At 41.6% G+C, this 24,247-nt stretch overlaps 1 protein-coding gene across 1 annotated transcript; it reads left to right on the top strand.

Moving 5' to 3' along the window:
- Positions 1-1,849: 1,849 nt before the first annotated feature.
- On the top strand, positions 1,850-23,443 carry Timmdc1 (translocase of inner mitochondrial membrane domain containing 1). The gene is made up of 7 exons (XM_051191480.1): positions 1,850-2,078; positions 4,701-4,866; positions 8,242-8,330; positions 9,505-9,572; positions 13,979-14,057; positions 19,568-19,678; positions 22,884-23,443. The coding sequence occupies exons 1-7, from the start codon at positions 1,897-1,899 to the stop codon at positions 23,032-23,034; spliced, it is 846 nt and encodes a 281-aa protein (XP_051047437.1). The 5' UTR covers positions 1,850-1,896; the 3' UTR covers positions 23,035-23,443.
- The last annotated feature ends 804 nt before the right edge of the window (positions 23,444-24,247 follow it).

Raw genomic sequence — 24,247 nt, 5'->3', positions numbered from 1 at the left:
CCAGTCTGTAGAGTTAGTGAAATCTCTGTTATCATTTGGGTCTACAGAGTACAGTATCATGAGGATATTTGAGTTATTTGTGAATTATTTTGTCAATGTCTGCCCAGCCTCTGCCCTGTTCCCATTCCAGGTGAACCTGATTCCAGAATGACTGTAGCTCAAGTTCTGAGGATCAATCTCAAGACCTCAAGAATGTCAGACAAATTTAAGCACCCAGCTTTTCCCACATATCCATGTGTTCTCTCCAGCCTTGGAAGCTTAACTCCAGTGCTGACCTCTGCAGAGAAAAGAAATGAACCAGGCAGGTACAAGCTGGAGCCAGGAATCAGGATCTGAATTCTTCATTCAACAGATAGTCACTTGAGGCAGGGAGATGATGTCTGAGTCTGAAGACAACCGGGTTTATAGAGTGATATAGGACAGTCACAGCTATGCAGAGAAATCCTGTCTTGGGGTGTGTGTGTGTGGGGGGGTGGAGATAACAACAGCTACTTTGTGTTAAATGCTGATTGGTGATCCAGAAGAGATCAGCAAATAGGAAATTCCAACAATGAAGTAAGTGCTGATGGGGTTTCCTTTAAAGCACCTTTCTGAACTTTATCTGTAGAGGTGTAGGTGTGTGTGTGTGTATTTATACCCCTATCTGTATCTTCTTATGAAAGTTCATAAGGTACACTATCTAAGTGGCTGTAGAGCACCACTGAGCTGTATATCCAGAGTGGTACTTTAAAATAACTAGAAAAAAAAGAAAACAGGTGAAGGGGTTTGCAGAGAATATGGGATATATGGTAATTTCCAAGGATTAGATATTATACAAACCAACTGGAAATATTTACCTTAATGAACCTTTTCTTATTTTGCCTTGGTGTTTTGCTTTACTAAAAAAAAAAGTGTGGTGGGGCTTGGAGAGATGGCTCAGCGGTTATGAGCTTTGGCTGAAGCTCTTCCAGAGGTCCTGAGTTCCAATTCCCAGCAACCACATGGTGGCTCGGTTATCTATAGTGGAATCTGTCGCCCTCTTCTGTCAGGAAACTGTATATGCAGATAGAGCACCAAATACAAAAAAAAAAAAAAAAAAAAAAAAAAGTGCGTGTGTGTAAGAGTCCAGAATCGGTGCATGGTACTCTGCAGCTGGAGTGCAGGTGGTTGTGATATGCCTGATACGGGTGCTGGGAATCCTGCTGTGTCATGTGAAACCCAGGCTGGCCGGCCTCATATGTGGACAAATCAGGGCTTGAATCCTCCTTCGCCTCTTCCTAAAGTTCCAGACACGCGCCGCTTCGTCCAGTGAGGGCATTCCAATGAAAACTATACTTGGAAGCACATGTAACAGTTGCAGCTAGTAAACGATAAAAGTTCTAGATTTTATGCCGTCTCAGGGCAGTACGCATACGAAATCTGTGTTGCGGGACCCACGTTATGGGGAAAAAATGCCCTCTAGGGGGCATCCTCAAAACTCGGAGCTATTCAGGCGCACGCTAACGCCAGGGCGAGGGTGGACTGCGCGGCCCACCCGAGAAGCCTGGTGGACAAGGCTTACACACACCGCCGGTCCCGTTCCGCACTCCGCTTGCAGACCGGACCGACCGGGCCGAAACACCTCAACGCCTCACTGAAAAGATACCGCCGCCAACTCACTTCCGCGGCACGACGACCCTAAGCGGAAGGGCTTCCAGCCGGAGTCCCGCTGCCGTCCCTCCCTCCCCCGACCCGGCCTTTTGCGCGACTAGGGCGGGACTTCCTGTCTCGTGTTTCCGAGTGCCTGCCGAAGTGAGCCGGCAGGGGGCCGTACGTGAGCTTCCGCGTCCCGAATGCGCCGCTAGTCCGCTGCGCGGGTCGCCGTCTCCCACGGTGCCCGCCAGCCCCGGGCTGTCTGTCCGCGGGTGGGAGGGCGCCATGGAGGCGCCGCCGCCCGCGCCGCGCAGCCGCCTTTGCCGGGCCTTTGCAGCCGGTGCCGCGGCTGCGGATTCCCAGGGCTTTGCGGAGGATCGCGAGCCGCGTGCGCCGCGTTCATGTGTCTCAGAGCCCGGTTCCCCGGAATCCGGATGGGACCGCCTCCGGCAGCTGTTTGTCAAAGAGTAAAAACGAGGGCCTCGGGTGTGCGGGGAGGGTGACTCGGGGTCCCCGCCGCAGCGGGCGCGAGCCCTGGCGTGGGGTCTGCCCCGGGCGCAGTGTCCTCACAGTACCATCGTGCCCCGATTTTATGTGTTAGAACGATTGAATCAGCCCGGTGATTTGTCCTGTAGTGATCGCTGGGAACCATGGGAGTCCACCCTAACAGCCTTTCTCATGTTGCATTTGCTGTCAAACTTTGATCTTTCTTGGCCAGTCGTGGCCCTGTATACCGCAGGTGGGAGTCGGGGAAGGGCAGAGAGAATCGTCAGTTTTGTTTTTATTTTGCACAAGAAACTTCCCTTCTGGTGAGTTTGGATTATCGGTAGTTGCAAGTCAGCTGACACGATTCTGGGAACTGAACTCAGGTCCTTTGTAAGATCAGCACAGGCTCTTTGCAGAGCCGCCTCTTCACCCCCCCCCCTCCCCGCCTCCTGTCCTTTTTTGAGACAGGATCTTGCTATTTAACCCTGGCTGTACATGTAGACCAGTCTGGCCTGGAACTAGAAGAAACATTCCATCCTCGGCCTCCCGGGTTCTGGGATCACAGGCCTGTTCTTGCCACAGATGCTTACTTTTGCCTTGAGGGGAGGGGGGGGGGAGGTCAAATGTTAAGACCTCTTCTGCTCCAGGATCCACACTCCCAGATCTATCTGACTTTCCAGAAACTAGATATTAAGATAAAAATAATGTGAAAAACAAATGATTAACTCTTTTTATTACTTTCACCTAATTTATTTAACTTCATTTATTACTAGTGGAAGTATTCTTTCTTGAAGTAATTTGCCATACTACACTGTGTTATCAATTGGTTAAATAAGTTGGGTCGAGGGAGCTAACAGACTTGTATTTAATTACTCTATTAGTTTTATCACCTTTTTATTTTGTCTTTTAAAAGATTGTTTCTATTTCATGTGTATGGGTGTTTTGCCTGCGTGCATGCCTGTCTTTGTGTCCCATGCCTGATAATGTCAGATCTGGAATTGGAGTTAAAGACAACATGAGCTGCCGTTTGGGTACTAGAAATGGATTCTGGGTCTTCTGCAAGAGCAGTGCATGCTCTTAACAGCTGAATCGTTTCACCAGCCCCTCATCATCTTCGTTTTAGGAAGTAATATGTCAGATTTTTCTCAAAGGTCCTACCAAAAGCTTGTATGTTTTTGAAAGATCTTCCGTAGTGTATATGAGATTTATTTTAGTTTTTGAAGCAGTGTCTACCTGTGTTGTAGACCACGATAACCTCCTGCTTCCAGGCTTCAACTGCTGGGATTAGAGGCATATAACACTACTGTGACCCACAGAAGGTAGTCATTTAGATCAGTACTATAAACCACAGAATAGTGGAACTAAAGAAAGCTTGAAAAGTAACCTAATGCAGTTTTTATGCTGTCATCCATCGTAACATGAAAGGGGAAACCAAGGTTCAGAGTGGTTGACCTGGCTGCACACTACGCTCGCAGCAGATCCCAGATTACAACACCACTGTTCTGTGTCTACCTCCATCCCGTCACTTAGTCCTGTTACCTTTCCACCATTCTTTAGCTGCTTGGACTGACTTTGTGAATTTTAGAGTCTTTACTTTTTTTATGTTTATTTAACTTTCTTTCTTGGGGGACTTTGAGATGGGGTCTCAGGTAGCCCCTATTTGCCTCAAACCTGTATCCTCTGCCTCCACCTTCCAAGTGCTGAGATTACATGAGAGTACTGCCACACTCAGCATGAGCCTTTATGGCAGTAAAACTGAACTAAGTATTACCGTCATTGAACTATTCAAAGGGTTAAAAAACAGGCAAAGCATGGCTGTCTCCTGGCTTGTTAAACTTCAAGTCCTTTTACGTTTTCTTCTGAGTTTTACTGTAGATCAGTTTTTATGTAAATGATTTTTTAAAAGTTCTGTTCAATATAAAATACATAAAATTTAAATTATGGCAGCTTTCCTATTAATGTAAATGTTAGGATTTGTTTTCTGGAAATTTAAGTTATTTTTGTAAGAGTGTAGCTTTCAGAAGAAAGCTAGTAATCTTAAATTTGTAGGAGGGTCACTATAGCAGTGCTGTACTGTTTAACAGTTTTCAGAGTCCATCCTGGAAACTCTTCCTGGAAATCGTTCTAGTTTTTATGTATTTGAGAGGCATAATTTGAATCAAACAGCTCTTCCTTATTTTAGGTTGGCCTGTGCTGCTTACTGCATATTAAATTTTCTCAGTACTTTTTTTCTCTTTTATGATTTTAAAGCTAGACATGGAGGAGCTCCCTGCTTTGTGCCCATCTTCCCAAGGATAGTTACTATCCTAGACTGCTTTTAAGACATATAATGTATTGCTGTTTTGCTTTTAGAGCAGGGTTTCATTATGAAGCAAAGGCTGGCTTCAAACTTATGATTCCCCCTCCTCAGCCTCCTGAATGCTGTAATCACAGGTGTCCACCACTACACCAACTAGTACTGCCCTTATATAACTGTACTGTTTAATTCACAAAAGCATTTCGTCAGCTCTGCCCATAACAAAACGTGCTGTAAGCTTGTGGGTCGATGCTGAACACACTGTTTTGAATAATGTCCCAACAACACTTTCTTTTTGGTGTTTTAGTGAACAACAGAGAATTCCAAAGGAAGTTGAGTATATCTGCAGAGCAGCTGTTTCAGCAGGCATCATTGGCTGGGCATATGGAGGAATACCTGCTTTTATTTATGCTAAAAACCGCTATATTGAGCAGAGTCAAGGGGAGGTTTATCATAACCGCTTTGATGCTGTGGTAAGTACTGATGGGCTAATATGGATATAGCAATTTAACTCTTCTTCATTTTTTTTTTATATCTTGAGTTGGGAGAATTTTGGAATGTTGGGTGAAGAATTAGATCCATACTTAGCAGCAATGGAAGCACTAATGCTAAAGTACCTACATGGATTTTCTACTTCTTCAACTTATCTGTTTAAAAGAAAGATCTTTTTTTTTTCTAGTTTACCATCTAATAGTACATTACATGCTGACTTTGCCTCATGCCTTTTTAAAATCCATTAGTTTGAAACACTTTCTCTGTCAGTCTTGCCCCTGCGCAGTTTTAAACATTGTGGAACATTTGTAGAATGCCCCACAAATTAGATTTGCTTGATAGTTTCTGTCTTATGGTTTCTATTGTTTTGAAGAAACACCATGGCCACAACTCTTATAAAGGACAACATTTAATTGGGGGTGGGTTACAGTTTCAGAGGTTCAGTCCATTGTCATCATAGTGGGACATGGTGGCATCAGGCAGACATGGTGCTGGAGAAGGAGCTGAAAGTTTTACATCTTGGTATGTAGGCAATAGGAAGTAGTCTGAGACACTGGGTGTGGCTTGGGCATAAATGAGACTTCAAAGTCCACCTCCACAGTGACACACTTCCTCCACCAAGACCATACTCACTCCAACAAGGCCACTTCCTCTGGGGGGGGGGCATTTTCTTTTGAACCACCACAGTTACTCATGATAAAATTGAGATTTGTGAAAGGCGAAAGAATTCTACAATCTGAAGAGAATCCCTCCACTTAGAAGGCAGAGGCAGGTGGATCTCTTAGTTTGAGGTCAACCTGGTTGACTGAGTGAGTTCCAGGACAGCTAGAACTACAGAGAAACCCTGTATTGAAAAAAAAAAAAAGTCCTTTTGACTTGTGGGCCTTGATGGATGGGTGACTAAAGATGCTTGCTGCCAAGCTGGACATCCTGAGTTTGATTCCCTGGATGGGGACAAGGAGAGAACAGAAGTTGTCTTCTGACCTCTGTGCATGCCCTGGCATGCTTGCACACGTATGGAGACAGACAGACAGATTCGGGGGGGGGGGAAGAAGATTTAGACTTGTATTAGTGGCATAAGTACCCTAGAATTGATGTTTCAGTACCTTGTTTCAGAAGCATATACTGTCTATTTGTTCTCTGGCTCCTGGTGTGAACTTTAGTTACATGAGTAAGATGAGAATGGCTTTCTATAGCATAAAATTGCTGTTTCCCTTTTGAGGAAATAAGTATTTTATAGATTCTTGTTAGAGACCTTGAGATTTTGTAAATATCCTATTTTATTTTCATCTACCCTGTGCTTTTAGAATTCAGTTTATTCTTACTCGAAATGGTTCTTACTGTCAGATTGTCAAATGGCCTTTTTCTAATTCTAGCAATTTTTTACATTCATTGGTGCTAAGTAGTAATAGTCACCCCTATTATAGTTATTTACTCATCAATTTAATTAATAAGTAATAATAATAAAAGTAATAATGAGTAGTTCTGAGAAATATTTTAATTGATCTTGTTATTATTTGACTTTCAGAATATATTGTACAAACTAGGACAGGTACAAGGTCATAGGCCATCTTCTGATAACATGTAGGGTCTGTTCATGACCAGAGTGTTGGTAAGAAGCCCAAGGTTCTTTGTTTGTTTCTTTGTTTGTTTGTTTGTTTGTTTGTTTGTTTGTTTGACACAGGGTTCCTTTGCATAGCTTTTGATTGTCCTGGAACTCACCAGGATCCGCCTGCCTCTGCCTCCCAAGTGCTGGAATTAAAGGTGTGAGCCACCACTGCCCTTCAGAGCACATGATTCTTGTCTATAATTTGTTTCTATGTGTACTCAGAATTTCTTATTTATTCAGTAGAGTTATATTCCATTACTGTAGTTTGTTCTAATACTCCAGTTGGCTTGTATTTGGGACAATTAGAACCTTTTTAGATCCACTGCCTGTGAGTTTTCTGTTTTTGTTTTTTGTTGTTTTAGAAGGGTCTTGCTTGGTAATACAGACTGGCTTTCAGCTCTTATTCCTGCTCGTGAAAGTGACCAACTCAGAGTTGTTTTTGGTTTGGTTTTTTACAAGGTTTTCCAATGTAGCCCTTATTGTTCTGGAACTTGCTATACAGGCCAGGCTGGACTTGAACTCACAGAGATCCTCCTACCTTTGCCTCCCCAGTGCTGATATTAAAGATGTGCTCTATCATGTATGGTGGAACTAAGATTTCTTTTTGGGAGGTTGATATTTAGAAAACAAGACCTGGGTTCTCGTTGTGCTCTACTCTTTCAGGATACTATTGCTTTTAGATGGGCAGACAGAGTGGAAGTGTGTGTGTGTTGTTATACAAAGTTTGTGAGACCCCAAAAAGACCACTAAGGAGCCGACTCACTGATGCAAAGGAACAAATTTTAATGCTAAATTACAAGCCTCGGCAGGGACCCTGTCCAGCAAACTGGCACAGCAGCTGCAGGAAAAGGGTGCCTGGCCTCAATTGCAAGGAGTTTTTAAAGGGGAAAAAACTGCAAGCAGGGAGGTACATGTTCAGGATTGGATTAGAGAGAGTGACCTTTGGATTCATTGACGTGGGGATTAGGGGAATTTCAAAATTGTTACTAACAGTTGCCCACAAGGGCAAGAAGATGTTATTTACCAAAATTAGTCATTGTCTGACCACCCTGGCCTTCTCTATGGTAGTGGATATACCAGTAGATTCTACAGGGTATTTGTCACCAGCATCACCCCATGTGATATTGATGGATCTCACTTTGTGAACATGGAGATACCCTTCCCTTTGACAAGTTTCTTCTCATTCTGAGCCATGATGACTATGCTGTGGAACTTGCCATGAATGATGGTGACGGTTAGAGTTAGGGTTAGGCTCTGGTCGCCACATGCCCAGCACAACCAAATATTTCCTTCCAGTCTTCACCATCATATATCAGGGTTGTAGCTAGCTGTGCATGAGAAGATATGGCTGTTTCTCAAATGGGGAGGAGCCAACAGCTTCTTAGCCCTCTTTCTCTGACTCCCAAGTCTTTGCTCCTGTTAGTACTTTTTTTATTTTGTTTTGGTTTTGTTTTGTTTTAAGACAGGGTTTCTCTGTGGTTTTGGAGGCTGTCCTGGAACTAGCTCTTGTAGACCAGGCTGGTCTCAAACTCACAGAGATCCGCCTGCCGCTGCCTCCCGAGTGCTTAGATTAAAGGCATGTGACACCACCACCCAGCTCTAGTTCTAGATTTTTTTTTTTTTTTCTATGTTTCTGTTCAGGTGTACCTGAGTAATTTTCAGCTGACATTTCTGCAGTACAATTGTAGAATAAGGAAAATGTCAAAGTATCTTGGAACCTCACAGCATTTTAACAAATTATTTTTAGCAAAGTGCACACCGAGCTGGCACGAGGGGCTTCCTTCGGTATGGCTGGCGTTGGAGTTGGAGAACTGCAGTCTTTGTGACCATATTCAAGTAAGTGTTCGGTTATCCAAGAGCTGACTTCATCCTTGGGGTGGAGGGGTAGGGTCTTGCTATATCTCAGACTGACCTAGAATGCAGTGGAGTCTAAGCTGTCTTCAGACTTGTGATTCTCCTGGAATTACAGACATGTCCCGTCATGCCAGCATTCTTCCAGGAGTGCATTATTTGAGCAAGAGGTATTATGAAAATATTTGTAATGGCTTTTCCACTTATGTGTGTGTCCATGTCTGTGTGTGCCAACACCTGTGCCATAGTGTGCATGTGGCGGTCCAAGAACAACTTGGAGGAAGTCAGCTCCCCTTTCACATGCCAGTCCTGGAGATTGAGCATGGGTCAGGCTTGGCAGCCGGTGTCTTTATCCACAGAGCCGTGCCACTGACAGATTATTAAGGTTTTTCTTAATAATCTGTATGTACTTAAGAAATTGGTTCAATGTTAGTTCTGTATCCATGATAGAGCTCTCTAGGGTCAAAAATGGATATAGGTTTTTTTTTTTTTTTTTTTGAGATGGGTGTCTTGCTATGTAGCTCGGGTTGAACTTAAACTCACTATGTTGGCCTCAAACTCAAAATCTAACCCCCCAAGTTCTGGGATTATAGTGTACCACCATGCCTGGAATAGAATCAAAGTTTTGAAGAAAGAAAAATGCCGTAGAGCCCTTCTTTCTAAGTTGATTTTTCTGATTGAATATTTGTCCTAGGAATTTGATTTTATTGATTCATTCTTCTACAGATTTACCTAGAAACCCATAGGCATGTTACTCTAGAGCATGGTGCTGAAGGGGCCTAGACTAGGCCAAGGGTTTAAAATCCAGGAATTTTGTTGTTGTTTCTGGTTTTGGTTTTTGGTTTTTTAAGACAGGGTCTCATGTAGCCCAATCTGGCTTTGAACCTGATGTGTAGCTGAGGTTGAGTTGGATTTCTGATCCTCCTGCCTCCAGATCCCAAATGCTGGGATTAGAGAAATGAGCTACCACATTTAGTCTGTTGTGGTATGGGGACTGAACCCAGACTTTGTGCATGGTAGACAAGCACACTATCAACCGAGCTACCTCGTTAGTCCTAATAGGAAGTTTTAAAACTATCATTTCAATGAAAATAGCAATCAGGAAGGTGAATGGGTGTACTTGGAATAAAATCTTTCCTTTGTCCTCTCTTCTTCACAGCACAGTGAATACTGGACTAACTGTGTATCGAAATAAAAGTACCTTAAGCCATTTTGTCATTGCTGGAGGTAAGGTGTTTTATTCTTGTTCACATTTTAATTTCAAGTGTGGTTTAGGATATATAGGATTATGAATAAGAGCTGTGGAGTTTTTTGATTGGCTTCACACTATATCCTGTTCAACCTTCATATAAAATATGCTTATAAATAGCCTCATAGCTGACCCTTGGTAGTTATTAAAGCAGACAAGGTCTTTGCTTTCATTAACTTTTACCCTTGACTATGGGCAAACAAAATAAAACAAAAACAAACAAAGAAAAAACCCAGCTCCTATGACAGAAAGTAGCAAATAGGTAGGACATGGATGTGACATGGACAGAGTTGTTGAGGCCTTTCAGGGCATTTAGGCTGACACCTGCGGATTGGGAAGGAACAAACTTTAGGGTAGTGGGCTGAAGAGGAGTATCAGGAGGAAATGGATAGAGATGTTCTGCAACAGCAGGCTGATGTTTCATGCACAAGGAAGAGAGACAGTTTCAAGTGAGACTGGGATGTGAAGGAGGAAGGGTCAGATTTTCTCATGGTAAGAGATGGGTTGTATTTAAAGCTCTTTTTCTCTAGTGGTAACACACCATTAAAACAAGCATTAAAAGTAGAGCATAGAGCCATGTGTGGTGACAGATGCCTGTCATCCCTGCACTTGGAACTCTCTGGAGGAGAGCACAGGAAATCTCATATCAGGGAAGTTGTTTAAAACAGTCAGGGACTCCTGACACAGCCAACCCAAGGTTCTGATTTGTTTTGGGTGAACCATAGACTAGTAAACTAGGCTGGCTTTTAATGGTGCTATTGAGGAGACAATAAAACCAGAGGTAGCTACTTGAGAGGCCAAGACAGGAGAATCATTTGAATCTACAAGTTCAAGGCCAAGCCACGAAGCATGTAAAGACACCATATCTTAAAAAAAAAAAAACAACAAAAACATAGAGGGCAATAATGGGGATCTTTGTGTGCTAAGGAGAGACTAGTGTGGGCCTTATCGAGCTAATTTTGTTTGTATGTGAGTTCTTGTGAGCACAGAAAGTAAAAACTAGAAAAGATAATGTAAACTGAGTTTAAATGTGTTTTCCAATCCACAGACAGATTAGTTATCCAAGGGCAGGACCTTTAATTACAACTTACGAGGAGTTTTAATTGACTCTTTCCGGGAAGCTAGACAGGAAAATACAGAGATTTGATCTAGGCAAATTGTGACCTAAAAAGCAGAACCTCAGCCATGTGAGGGACACGGTTTAACCCAGGAGTTGTCAAAACATACTGCTTTATGAGTCCATTTCGAGCTGGAAGTTTTAGCACATGCCCATAATCCAAGCACTTGGGAGACAAAGGTAGGAAGATCAGAAACTCAGGCTCATTCTTGTCTATGTAGAGAGTTTGAGGCTAGCCTGGGCCACATGAATCTTTGTCTCAAAAAGAAAAAAGTTCATTTTCAACAGTAATAGCAACAAGACATGAAAAAATGTGGGATAGAATAGAAATTTCCAACAGGTAGTAGGAAACTATATGTTGGAAAGAGCTGACAAAAGAACTCAAATAATGTCCAATCAAAATGTAATGATAAAGATAGAAAATTTTAAAGTAATCAAATGAAAATAGCTGGTGTTGGTAATACAGTAATAGAAATTAAAATTTCACTAGATGTGGGCTAGGGATAGGACTTAATGGTTAAAATCACTTGCCATATAAAAGTAAGGGACTGGGGGCTGGTGAGATGGCCCACAGGTTAAGAGCACTGCCTGCTCTTCCACATGTCTGAGTTCAGTTCCCAGCAACCACATGGTGGCTCACACCATCAATCATGAGATTTGGTGCCCTCCTCTGGCCTGCAAGAATACATGACGGTAGAATGTTGTATCCATAACAAATAAATAAATAAACCTTAAAAGAATAAATAAAATAAAAAAATAAATAAAAGTAAGGGACTGAGTTCAAATCCTCAGAACCAGTATAAGAGCTGGATACATCTGTAATGCCAGCACTCCTATTGGGATGCCTTGGGGCCCAGCCAGCCTGCTGTAAGCAGTGTGGAAAGACTACAAAGAGACCCTTGTATCAACTAAGTGGAGAGTGAGAACCCATACCTGAAGTTGTCCTTTGAACTTCACATGCATGCTTTGGTACATATGCATTCACATGCATGCGTGTGCACACAAACACAAACATACAAATGTGCATTTGTATGCATACATAAATATTTTTATTGGAGAAGAACTGAATCATAGATTTAAGATAGCAGAGGAAAGAATCAGACAGGCATGATGGCTCACACCTAATCTTAGCAAGTGGAAGGCAAAGACAGGAGGAATATCTCAAGTTTGAATACAGTGTGGCTATAGAGTAAGACTGTATGAAAAACCTTTTGTGAGCCTTGATTTTTTTTACTTTAAAACGCTCCATATTTATTTTGCTTCCCGACTCTGTGTGATGTCTTCAGCACTTTCACAAGTCTCTGCTCTTCACCAGGCAGTGGTGGCACACACCTTTAATCCCAGCACTTGGGAGGAAGAGGCAGACAGATCTCTGTGAGTTCCAGGACAGCCAAGGCTACACAGAGAAACCCTGTCTTGAAAAACAAAAAGAAAAGTTTCTTCTCCCCAATAAGGAGACCCTGCTAAGGACACACTTAGCACACATGGGGCCACTGCAGGCCCTGCTGATGTGCTCTGTTTCACACAGTTGTTCAGGCCATAGGCTGCGTGTCTCAGCTGGTCTTCAGGTTACACCAGAATCTTGAATTTGTAATACCAGTGAGGAAATGGCTTGATAGCCAGGCAAGGGCAAGCAGGCAAAGAGCAAGTTTCCGTCTTCCTGTTCTTATACGGGCTTCCAGCAGAGGCTATAGCATAGATTAAAGATTTGTCTTCCCACCTCAAAGATCCAGACAGAATGGATCTTATTTCAAATTCCCCCACAGGTGTGTCCCTCAGGTTTGGGGTTTTAGTTAATTCCAGATATAGTCAAGTTGGCAACCAAGAACAGTCACCACACTTGGAGACTGGAGAGATGACTCAGCAGTTAACAGCTGATGTACTGCCCTTACCCTCCCAAACTCACATTCCGAAATAAAAATTATTTATAAAATAAAAATGTTCATACCCCTTATCCCAAAATTTCATTTCTGTGAGTTCAATTTAAAGAAGCCATCAAATGTATGAAGATTTATGTGTAAGAGTGCCTTTACTTAAAACATTTAACAAATAGAAAGCTGGTGTTAAGATAAAAATTTGTGGTATGTCCATGCAATAGAATCATGTGGGACACTTTAATATCAAATAATGATAATGGAATTTGATAATATATTCACAGGAAATTAAAAGTTAAATATATAAAACATGTTTCTTAAAAATATTTTATTTGGAGGTATACTCTGATGATACTAAAGTGGTTTTTGTTTTTGTTAATTTAGAAAAAATTTAAGTGAATATATAATAGCTAAATAGAAATATAAACCTCATATTAAACACATAAATTTTTGCCACCTAAGATGACATTAGTGAAGGGGGAAATGGCTGGCATGTATGTAGCACAGTTGGTAGAATGCTTGCTTAGCATGCATGGAACACTGGGTTTATTCCTCAGCTCCACACAGACTCTAGGTGGTAGTACATGGCTGTAATCTCAGCATTCACAGAGGCCAGAGGTTCAAGGTCATCCCTACTGAGTTTGAAGGTCTGGATCACATGAGACCCTGTTTTTATAAAGGAAACGTAAACCAGTGCCCTAGAAATAGAATTGTAGTAAAAAGAGGTGCACTCCTTGTGTTGGCCACCAGGTGGCAACATAGGCTAAATGCTGCCTGCAGGTGTGCCTGATTGCACAGGATAGCAAGCAGTACAGATGGGTGAGGCTGGAGAAGGCATAATCTCCTGGGACTAGTGAAGGGGTTTGTTGCTGCTGCTGTCCCTGAATTTTGGACACATTTGCTTCAAAGAAGAAAGAGGTGAAAGATGTGAGAGAAGGTGAAATGAGGGTTGACTTTTTTTTTTTTTTTAAAGAGGAAATGGGCAAAAAAAAAAAAGTAGAATGGTATGAAAGACTGAAGAGTTATCCTTATTTATTTATTTATTTATTTATTGGTTTTGGTCTCTATGTAGCCCTGGCTGTCCTGGAACTCTTTCTGTAGACCAGGCTGGCCTCGAACTCAGAGATCTACCTGCATCTGTCTCCCAAGTGCTGGGATTAAAGGCGTGTACTGCAACAACCCCCCCACCCCCGCCTCGTGTGATGAGGATATTTAAAAATGTTAAAATATTTTCTTCCTTTGACTGTGGAGTAGACAGAAAGTTACCTTCATGGCTGCCGCTATACAAGTTCATAATGGGCTCAGAAAGCTCACTTAGAGGTCTTTGTTCTTACTGTAAATGCTGGAAGTCTATCATTTAAAGATGATTTAATATTGCCTTTTTTTTTTAAAGCTGTCACAGGAGGTCTTTTCAGGGTAAACTTAGGTATTCGAGGCCTGGTAGCTGGTGGTATAATTGGAGCTTTGTTGGGGTAAGTGTTAACTTGGTTTAGTCTAAATGGATTGTCTACTAAATGTGTTCATTATAAAGAACAGATTTAGTCTGCAGAGTCTTTAAAGATGTATGCCCTGTATTGATAATGGCTTCGACTGTTCAGTTATTTAGGGGATATGAGAGGATTGAACCCATATGCTAGTAAATAGCAAATGTTCTACCTTCTTTTGTTTGCTTGTTTGTTTTGTTTTGTTTTTTGAAACAGTGTTTCTCTGTGTAGCTTTGGAGCCTGTCCTCGAACTCACAGAGATCCACCTGTCTCTGCCTCCCGATCAAAGGCTGGGATCAAAGGCATGTACCACCAACGTCTGGCAATGCTCTGCCTTTTAAAGTTATGAATATGTATTTTTTATTGTTTATGTGTTCATGTGTATGTCTGTGTATGTGCCCAAGGAGTGGTGGGTCCTTTGGAATTGGAGGTCCAGGCAGTTGTGATCTGCCTGATATGGGTGCTAAGACTCAAACCCAGGTCCTCTACAAGAGCAGTAAACATTCTCATCACTGAGACATATCCACAGTTCTGACTGTCCATTTGTTTTATTTATAATTATTACTATATAATTAAAATAGTAAAGAACAACTCAGAGTTAAATAGGATGTATAGTCAAGAATCTTTTTCACTGGGTAAAATATGACTAAACATAACTAATACCTAAAATTACTTGTAATTTGAACAGAAACATTCATAAGGAGCAAGAAAAATGACCAGAAAATTGTTCACATAGGATGTGTGTTTTGTAATGTTTTTAAATTGTATTATTTTATTTAACTGGGTACATATTTAAAGGTTTTCTTCCTTAGCTAAAATGCTGAAAATTTGAACAATTTCAAACCTATAGAAGAGTTGGGTTAATGAGTATATTAAGACCCTATAAACCAGGCAGTGGTGGCACACGTCTTTAATCCCAACACTCTAGAGGCAGAAGTAGGCTGATCACAGTGAGTTCGAGGCCAGCCTGGTCTACAGAGTGAGTTCCAGAATAGCCAGAGCTACACAGAGAAAAAAAAAAAAAAAAGAAAAGAAAAGAAAGCCAAGGGGAGAAAAAAGGCTTTATGTAAAGACCCATATGAGGGCTGGGCATGTAGTTCAGAGACAGCATTACCCAGCATCACAAGGCTGTCAATTCCTAGCACTACTCAAAAATCAAACAAAAACAAGACTCGAAGCCCTCATGTAATTTTTACTTGGATTCACCAGGTGCTGACATTTGCCTATATATATGTAAATATAAATGAAAGATACATTCTTCCTTTCCCTTTTTTTTTTTTTTTTTTTTTTTTTTTTTTTTTGTTAAACCATTTGAGACCTCATAAAATCTCACCCCTAAATATGCCGGCGTGCATCTCCTAGGGTGAACTCATGGTAGAGATATCACAGCAAACATGTTCTAGCTCATCTGTGGAAGAAAGTGTATTCAAAGCCCTTCAGACCCACACCAGTACCACAGTGGTTCTCAGTTGGCTTTGATTAATCTTGCTTTAGGTTTGGGTTAAGTGTTTTTGTCAGAGATGCTGTGTAAGTGCAACTGTGCCCTTGTGCATATCAAATCAAAAGGCATATTATATGCCCATTACAGTAAATGTTAACTTTAGATAGTTGACATACTGGTTTTCATCTGTGTTGGTAAGGATGGAGGTGAAAGCAATCACATGCCCTGTTGACAGGAGCATAAGGTTGTACAGATAAATCACAGTCAGTGTGCAGTTGCCTCAAGTCAGAGTGGTGCTTGCATTGGTGGCACACACCTGTAGTCCTGACACGTAGGATATAAAGACAGGAGTTCAAGGTCATCTTTGGCTACATTGACAGCTTGGACTACATGACAACTTGTCTCCAAAAATAACAGTGCACCAAAACCAAAATAAACAGTGAAACTGAAACTATTACATGATTCAGCTATACCACTCCCTGGTATGTACCTGAATGTATCTGAGTCAAACTGTATAGCTCTGTTTTTCCTCACTGTAAGTCAGACACTCCCTTTCTGTTCCTGGAAGCCACCCACATCTTTCTCATGGGTCATCCATGTTCAGAGTAGTAATACCTCTCCTCATAACTTTGGATCTTCTGCTTTTCTCCAGCCAGAGAAAACAGGTTTTAAAGGGCTCACCCAGATAATCTTTCTGGTTAATTCAAATCTGCAAAATCCATGTTTCCATGGTCACAAGACTCTTTTGTTGTTTTGTTTTCTCACAAGCACTCGGGGTTCTTCTTACATGACTGCAGCAAATTTGAGGAAGCTTTAGGATTCTCCTCTCTCACATTCCAGGGCCCTCTATTCAGCCCTCCATTGCAGCTCTTTCCCATGGTGATTGGGTAGAGTGAGACCTTGTGAACATCTCCCATCCTCTAGTGATTTTGACAGTCTGGTTGACCTGTTGCTCCTTGGTTGCTAAGAAGGTAGTTCTGGCTACTGTTCTGGTTTTCATTAGTTGACATTCTTCTGAGTGAATTACTCTCCCTCTCAGCTTACCCCCCTCCCCCACTTTGCAGGATTAGGTGACACTGTATTTTAGTATTCAGGCATCTGTACTGGCCTGTCCTTGGGGTCCTGACAGGATATGCCCTCAGCTGCAGCCACTATGAGCACCACCTGTGCCTGTTCACTATGTTCCCTTTTAAAAGAGTCCTGCCCACCTCCCATCTTTCCCTCTCTCTCTCCCTTTCTCTGTTCCATTCTCCCTCTCTTTTCCTCCTCTCCCCCCCCCTCTCCCCGTCTTTCCTCTCCCCCTTTCCCCTCTCACTCCAGAGGCCATTCTCCCCCCCCCCCCACTTTTCCCTTTTTATGAGCCCTTTCCCTAATTAAAAAAAAGCCCCTCTGCTTGAACCCTGTCTCCTGTGGCATCCTTCTTTTGCACAATGCTTTTCTTAAATTACAACACTGTAGATTATGGTTTTCTTTTTAGGAGGGTGAGAGGTTTGAGATGCTCTGTAGGCTAGGCCTTGGTATCTTCTACTTTCTGAATGCTGAGGTGATAGGCATGAGTCACCTTGCCTGACTAGATTTATGGATTTTATTTTGCAGTTTTTTTTTAAGTTAACAAAATTCAGTTTGTCAAAACACACTGCTAACATTTATTTATTTATTTTTTGAAGTGTTACTATATTATTTTACTTTGAAGGGGAAAATTGTTGAAGCTAGTGGGAAAATTTTTTGTAGGTAGAGTCACTAGCTCAGGCTAGCCTTGAGCTCCTCATGTAGTCAAGCCTGACACTGAACTTCGGCTCCTCCTGTCTCTACCTCTGTAGCACTGAGTTGTGTTCTTCCTGGGTTTTTGCAGTGCTGGGGCTAGAACCCAGGGCTGTGTGCATGTTAGGTAACCCCTCTACTTGTGTGGTCATCCCGGCAAAAGTTTTTGTCATTATAGTTATATATGCAACATTTATCATCTTGACCATGTTTGCTCGTTTTTAAAATTAGCATACATTGAAGCATAATTCTTATTGATTCTCCTCTCCTGTTTTTTTTCCACACTTTAGCCATTTTTAAGTATGCAATTAGTAGTGTTAAGCATATAAATATTATACAGCACCTCCAAATGTTTTTGTCTTGTACCTGAAACTATATTAAATTATAATTCTTTCTACCACTTCACCCAACTACTGACAGCCTTCTTTCTACTTTCCATTTTCTATAATTTTGACATACATACTGGAATAATACAGTATTTAATGAATGGAATCACATTTTGTTTTTTTGTAACTGCCTTATTTCATCTAGTATAACATACTTGAGATTTAATTATGTTGTAGCATGTAATGGTTTCCCTTTTATTGTTTTTTTGTTGTTGTTGTTGTTTTACTGTTGTTGGTTTTTTGTTTGTTTGTTTGTTTTGAGACAAGATTTTTCTGTGTAACAGCTCTGGCTGTCCTGGAACTCACTCTGTAGACCAGGCTGGTCTTGAATTCACAGAGATCTGCCTGCCTCTGCTTCTGCCTCTGCCTCCCAAGTGCTGGGACTAAAGGCGTGAGCCACCACCGCTCGGCTTGTTTCCTTTTTTAATGATGCATAATTCATCCCCTCTCCCTCCTGGTGACATTTTCTTTTACCATTCTAATGTTGTAGTTTTAGATTTCTTTTGTTTAGTTTAAAAAAAAAAATCTTTAAATGAGATTAAAGTTCTAGCCAGAAAGAATTTTACATATATCAAAGTCAAAACTTTTTTCTTGTGAGGACACAGGAAAGAAAATTCTGTTTGTCCCTATGATAATTATCTAAATCAGTTTCTTTTGTGCACATATATGTGCTTTTGTATACACGTGCATTTGTGTTCATGGGTGTGGAAGCCAGAAATAAGTGTCCAGTGTCTTCCTTAGTCACATTCCACCTTACTAATTTTATTTTTTTATAGTACCTACAACCTAGGGCCTTGCACATGATAGAAAGGGGATTTATACCACTAATCTGCATCCTTAGCCCCATATACTTTCTTTTTAAGATGGAATCACTCACTGAACCTGGAGCTCACAGATTGGCTGGACAGGGCAGTGAGCAGGCCCTAGGGGTGCTGCCACACCTAACTCTTAATTGTGTTCTCTGGATGTAAATTCAGGTTGTTATGAATGAAAGGCAAGCACTTTACCAGCCCCTAAAGAAGTTTCCTTTTGTTTTTCTTAAAAGATTCATTTATTTTTATTTTATGTATACGTATGAGTGCTGCATGTATATATGCGCATTACGTTTAAGCCTAGTGACCTCGGAGGCCCAGACAGGGCATGGAGTCCCTTAGAGTCAGAACCACAGCTGGTGTGAACCAAACCTGTGTCCTCTGCAAGAGCAGCAAGTGCTCTTACTGCAGCACCATCTCTCCATGCCTCAGGCCATCTCTTCTCTTCGTGTCATGGCAGCTGTCAGTTATAGCAGACCTAGAATATAAGATGTTTTGATGTGTTTCTCAAAGCGAATAACATCTTCCTCCCAACAAACCCCCATCTCCTTGTCCTCCAGGGGCTGGTACAGTCCTGAATGAACTACTCATTTCTTTTTGAGAAGTCTCTAGTTTGGAGCGGTTTACTTGAACTGGTCATAAATAGGTATTTACCCCTTTGTCTTGGTTTATTTCTTATTCATGATTTAAAAAAAAAAAAAAGGTCAGGCAGAGGCAGGTGGATCTCTGTGAGTTCGAGACCAGCCTCGTCTACAGAGCAAGTGCCAGAATAGGCTCCAAAGCTACATAGAGAAACCCTGCCTCAAAAATAAATAAATAAATAAATAAATAAATAAATAAATAAATAAATAGAACCCAATTCTGTATTTGTTACTGTTTTATACTAGTCAAGGAAGCTACCGTAATTGTTTTTCTTTGTTGTTCAGCCCAGGAGGAAAATGGCCTCAGTATTTGTTTGTTTGTTTGAAAGAAATGTTTTAAGTTATCAGATGCTTCTGTGTCTGACCGTGGGTGAGCGCTGTGCCATTGATGAGCAAGGACACCCCTGTGTCGTGCAGGCTAATGACTTCCTCCTTGAACTTGCTGTGTTCCCCTCAGTACGCCTATGGGAAGCCTGATGATGGCACTGCAGAAGTACTGTGATGAGACAGTTCAGGAGAGAAGACAGAAGGACCAGAAGGCACTCCATGAGCAGAAGCTGCAAGAGTGGTAAGGAGCCTGTGAAGACCGCTAGTCGGACTTCCTAGCACAGCCCATGTTATGACCCAGGGGTCCTTCCCAGATGTCACTTGATTCAAAGAAGACTTTGATTTACTGAGTCTTTCCAATCTTCTATCTGTATTGTCTTTTGAATCTGTTTCATTAAGGGACTGGGAAAATGAAAGATACTAATTTTATTTTTAATCTGATCAGGATCTTTCCTTAGGTCTGTCTGTCCTTCTTTCCTTTTTTTCTCTTGTGACTCAAAATGTTTAATTATGGTTACTACAAGAACATTGGTAAGTAGTTGTTTATAGGAACATGACCAACTTATGACTGAACAAAGTATCTTCTGCTTTCCCAGTAGACATTAACTGCCTATAAATAAATACTCAGGGATGGGCCGAGCCTCCCGAGCCCCTCTCTGGTCCATGAAGGAATGCTGACATCTGGCCTTGTGCAGGTCTTACATGGGCATTACAGCTGCTCAGGGTTACAAGGATGTGGCTAACTCATGCCTAGAGGACAGTGTCCACGGCATCCTAGTTCCTCCAGCTCTCACAACCTCTGCCCTCCTCTGTTTTATTCCTGAGCATTGCAGGGGAGATGTAGCTGTGTACTTGTATTTCTAAAATGTCTGGGAGCTGAGGCAGGGTGATCACTGAGTCCCAGGTCATCTTGGTTTATGTAGTAAGACTTGGTCTCACAAAAAAAAAAAAAAAAAAAAAGAAAGAAAGAAAGAAAAGAAAAGAAAAGAAAATGTTGTATGCTAAGTATCCACATTTGAAATTTTACTTCTTAATATAGACGAAGAACTGAAGTAGATAAAATAGCTGTTTGTGGATGGGATGCCACTATGGAACACGAAGTGTCTGCTTCTTCTCTATCATCATTTCATATGCTACAGTTTTGTTTTGTTTTTCAGTGCTGGAGACTTACTAGAACCTTCTCAGTGCATACACGTACTCTACCACTGAACCAAATCTCCAGGCACATTTTCATTTTGAGACAGTATCTCACAAGTTGCCCAGCTGGCCTCTGAACTTGTGATCTCTTTTGTCAGCCTCCTACTAGCTGGGATTCCAGGACTGTACCAACAGGCCTGGATCGGTGCTCTCCTATGTGGTGGTGGCACTGACGCCTGACTCCAGACAGTACAGGCTCCACCTGGCTGCTGCCATCTAGCACTCTTGAAGTGGGAATGCTTATCAGGGTGCAGTTCCTGGTGTCTGGAGATGAAATCTGCTGTCGCTGCTGCTGCTGCTGCTTTTCCTCCTCCTCCTTTTTCTTTTTCTGTTTTGTTTTGTTTTGGTTTTTTGTTTGTTTGAGACAGGGTTTCTCTGTGTAGCCTTGTCTGTCCTGGAACTCACTCAGTAGACCAGGCTGGCTGGCCTTCAACTCAGAGATCTACCTGCCTGTGCTGATGCTTTTCTGATTGGACATATAAGCAGTTTTTTCTATGTATTTTATTAGAATTTTTTGTGTTTTACACACACACACACACACACACACACACACACACACAAATGACATTTGTGGTAGCTCTACATAGATCTCTTCCCTAGGACTTAAATGCTATAGGAGAGCAAAGCATTGGTTTGGAGCCAATAAAACCTTGAAAAGTGAGCTTAAACCTCAGCTTGACATAAATTAGACTTGGTTTCATTGTTTGAAAGTCTCAGAGTGTAGCCCAACCTAGCCTCAGAGTCTTTAACAGTCCTCCTGCCTCAGTGTCTGAGTACTGGGATTATAGGAATGTGCTACCACTAGGATATGAGTCAGCTGTGACCTTGCTTTCACTAACTTTAAGTCCTCAGTTTCTCCAGCTGCTTTAGGGACAGAATTTATTCTAATGCTCTGCATTCCTTGTTGTTGTGTATCCTCTTCATGTTAAGAGGGCATGTGGGGCATATGGTATCCAGGCTCTAGAATGAAGCACTTCAAATTCTAAGTGGCAATGTAAAATTAATATTGTGAATTATTAAAATCATGGAAACATCAATTTTAGTGCCCTAGATGTCATGCAAGCCTTCTTTTTAAAAACAAAGCTTTAAGAGAATTGTTAGAAAGGGAAGGTTGTGGCTATATAGTTATAATACAGAACATTATGAAAGAATTAACACTTGGGGGAAATATGAACAAATAATGATTATATTCCAGTTTAAAAAGAGGGGGAGAAAAAAAAAACAAAAAATAAGAGAGGTTTGTCAGTGACTTGAAGATGGAGAACCTTGAGAATGTACAAAAGCAATAATGTAAAATATAGTAATGAAGGAGTTCTTCAACCAAGAGAAATAGTGTTTCAAATGTAGGAGCTGGAGAAACAGTACTGGCTGCTCTTCCAGAGGACCTAGATTTGGTTCCTAACATCCACATGGCAGCTTACAATTGTCTGTATTTCCATTTTGAGAAATCTGATACCCTCTTCTGGCCTTTGCAGGCGCCAATAGGCATACATGCAGGCAAAACACCAATACACATAAAATAAAATGTAAAAAATTTTGAATGTGTAGCTTCCACCTATCATAAATATGTGTATGGTATTTCTAAGAAGAGTCAGTTCAAATGTTTGTCACTTTTATGTGTCAGCCTCTGTGCTTGAAAATAATATAGACAAATAAAAGTTTTTAAAATTATCCTAGCAGAAAATATAAGAGACTGGCCATAGAGTTATAGAAAAATGGTCAAATTTGATTGGGTTGACACTTAAGATATGGGTAACCTTGATAATTAAAGATACTGAGATTCTATTTAGGAAAAGGGCTGATCTCTTAGAAATTAGAGCCTACTCTTCATCAATATGTATCTGTAGAGTTGCCTATATGATGTCTTCATGATGTGAGACAAGATCTGGTGAGAACCTTTACACAGTGGCAGGGGCTCACAGCCCCTGAGTCTGAAGGGCAGGAGGATGGCCCAGTTTAAAATGTAAACTTTAGCATTCCACTCCCATTCATCACTTGGGAGAACCACAGGATGCAGTGCCCCAGGTCATGTTAGGTGTCCAGTGTCCATTTTAGTGCTATGGAAATCATGGTTGGACTGAAGGTGGAGCGGGGTAGGAGAAGAAAGTCTCTGTATTGTGCAAAGACTGGTATTTGCTTATCAGTTGTCATACCAAAGCAGGGAGGGTGTGACGGAGATTGCCCTTTTTTTGAAGTCTGTAAGGCAAGTGTGGAAGCAGAACTTGATAGTGTTTATCTCTTGATTGTAGGAGAAGAAAACTGCAACTCACCGAGCTCCTCCCTGAGGAAATTGAATCTGGCTTAGAGAAGATTCGGCCTGAGGAAAATGCTCAGAGAATCCAGGAGCTGCTAAACCTCCCTAGGAACCCTCCACCGCCAGATAAACCAAACAAAGACTGAATAGAGGGCTCTGTGTGTGTAGGAATGCCAGTGCCGGGCAACTCCTTGTGAACCTGACAAATGTGAGTGCTGGCACCTGTGGTAGCAGTGACTTGCCTCTTACCTCTTCTCTCTTCAGATCAAGAATTAGGCAACCAAAGCTGGGTACCACACTGTAATCCCAACTGCTTGTAAGGCTGAGAAAAGAAGATGATATGAGGCCAGCTTGAGCTACATAATGAGACCCTGTCTCAAAAATATATACCTGCAAAAAACACAACAGATACAAAAACAACCCAAAGAATTGGGTTACATTTCCCTATCGATACCGATCATTGATCCATCTGAACACTTACATTTCCCCATCTTACTAGATTTTATACAAGTAAAATATTTCCCAAAAGAATAAAATTGGGTTGTCTGGATTGCCTATTCAGTCCCCAGTCTTTTAAGAATGTTCTCTTGGAGTGACTGAAGAGAAGGGACTAGGTCAAGGAAATGGCCTGTGAAATCATCTTCCTTTGTACCCTTCAAATAGTGTGGGCCTCAATGCATTTAGCTTCATTTTAATAAGAATAAAAGGTGATTCCTGTGCGAATGGAACATGATTTAACAAAACGGAAGCAGGTGGGTATTGTTAGAGACGCAGTCCAGCGTCGTTTCCTCTCCATCACTGCTGACAGCATCTGTGCTGAAGTGTGCAGAAGAGGCTCAAAGGAGATGTGCCATCCTACACCAAGGAGCTGGCTACCTGAGAGAAGCCATCCTACAGATTTCAGCTCTGGGCAAATAGGGAGGAGACAAAAGACAAACTACGTGGGCAGCACTTCTCGGGGCTTTGTTTTTGCTTCCTTCAGTTCTAGTTGCACGCAGTTAATTTTGGTCTGAAAAATATTAAATGGAAGATTCCAGGACTAGCAGTTTCTAAGTTTTTAAATTTTGTGCCTCTCAAGGTTGAATGATAAAATCTCACCCTATACCTCCTGAGACAGAACATATTCCTTTGTCATTCCCCACTCTGTATCTGTCCATCTGTCACTTAGTCTTGGTTATCTAATTGAGTCTGTGGACAGTGCTTGTGTAAAATAATGGCATTGAATAATGGCTCCAAAAGTGTGGGTAGTGCACTAAGACAGGCTCACGGTGTGCCCTTTAAGGGAAAAGGTGAGCATGGCTGCCATGTTTAGGACCATGTACTGTGGATCAGATGGAGGGAAGAAACTGCTAGCTAGCA

Source organism: Phodopus roborovskii, unplaced genomic scaffold (assembly GCF_943737965.1).
Source record: "Phodopus roborovskii unplaced genomic scaffold, PHOROB, whole genome shotgun sequence".
NCBI lineage: Eukaryota > Metazoa > Chordata > Mammalia > Rodentia > Cricetidae > Phodopus > Phodopus roborovskii.
Note: the sequence above shows the minus strand (reverse complement) of the source record. Positions and strands in the feature narration are given on the sequence as shown.

What these genes read in the sequence shown, in the direction of transcription:
- Timmdc1 (XM_051191480.1), top strand. Translation starts at nt 1,897, where the DNA reads ATGGAGGCGCCGCCGCCCGCGCCGCGCAGCCGCCTTTGCCGGGCCTTT. An exon ending in ATAATTGGAGCTTTGTTGGG is followed by an intron (nt 14,058 to 19,567) that starts GTAAGTGTTAAC and finishes TGTTCCCCTCAG; the next exon opens with TACGCCTATGGGAAGCCTGA. An exon ending in GAGCAGAAGCTGCAAGAGTG is followed by an intron (nt 19,679 to 22,883) that starts GTAAGGAGCCTG and finishes TCTTGATTGTAG; the next exon opens with GAGAAGAAAACTGCAACTCA.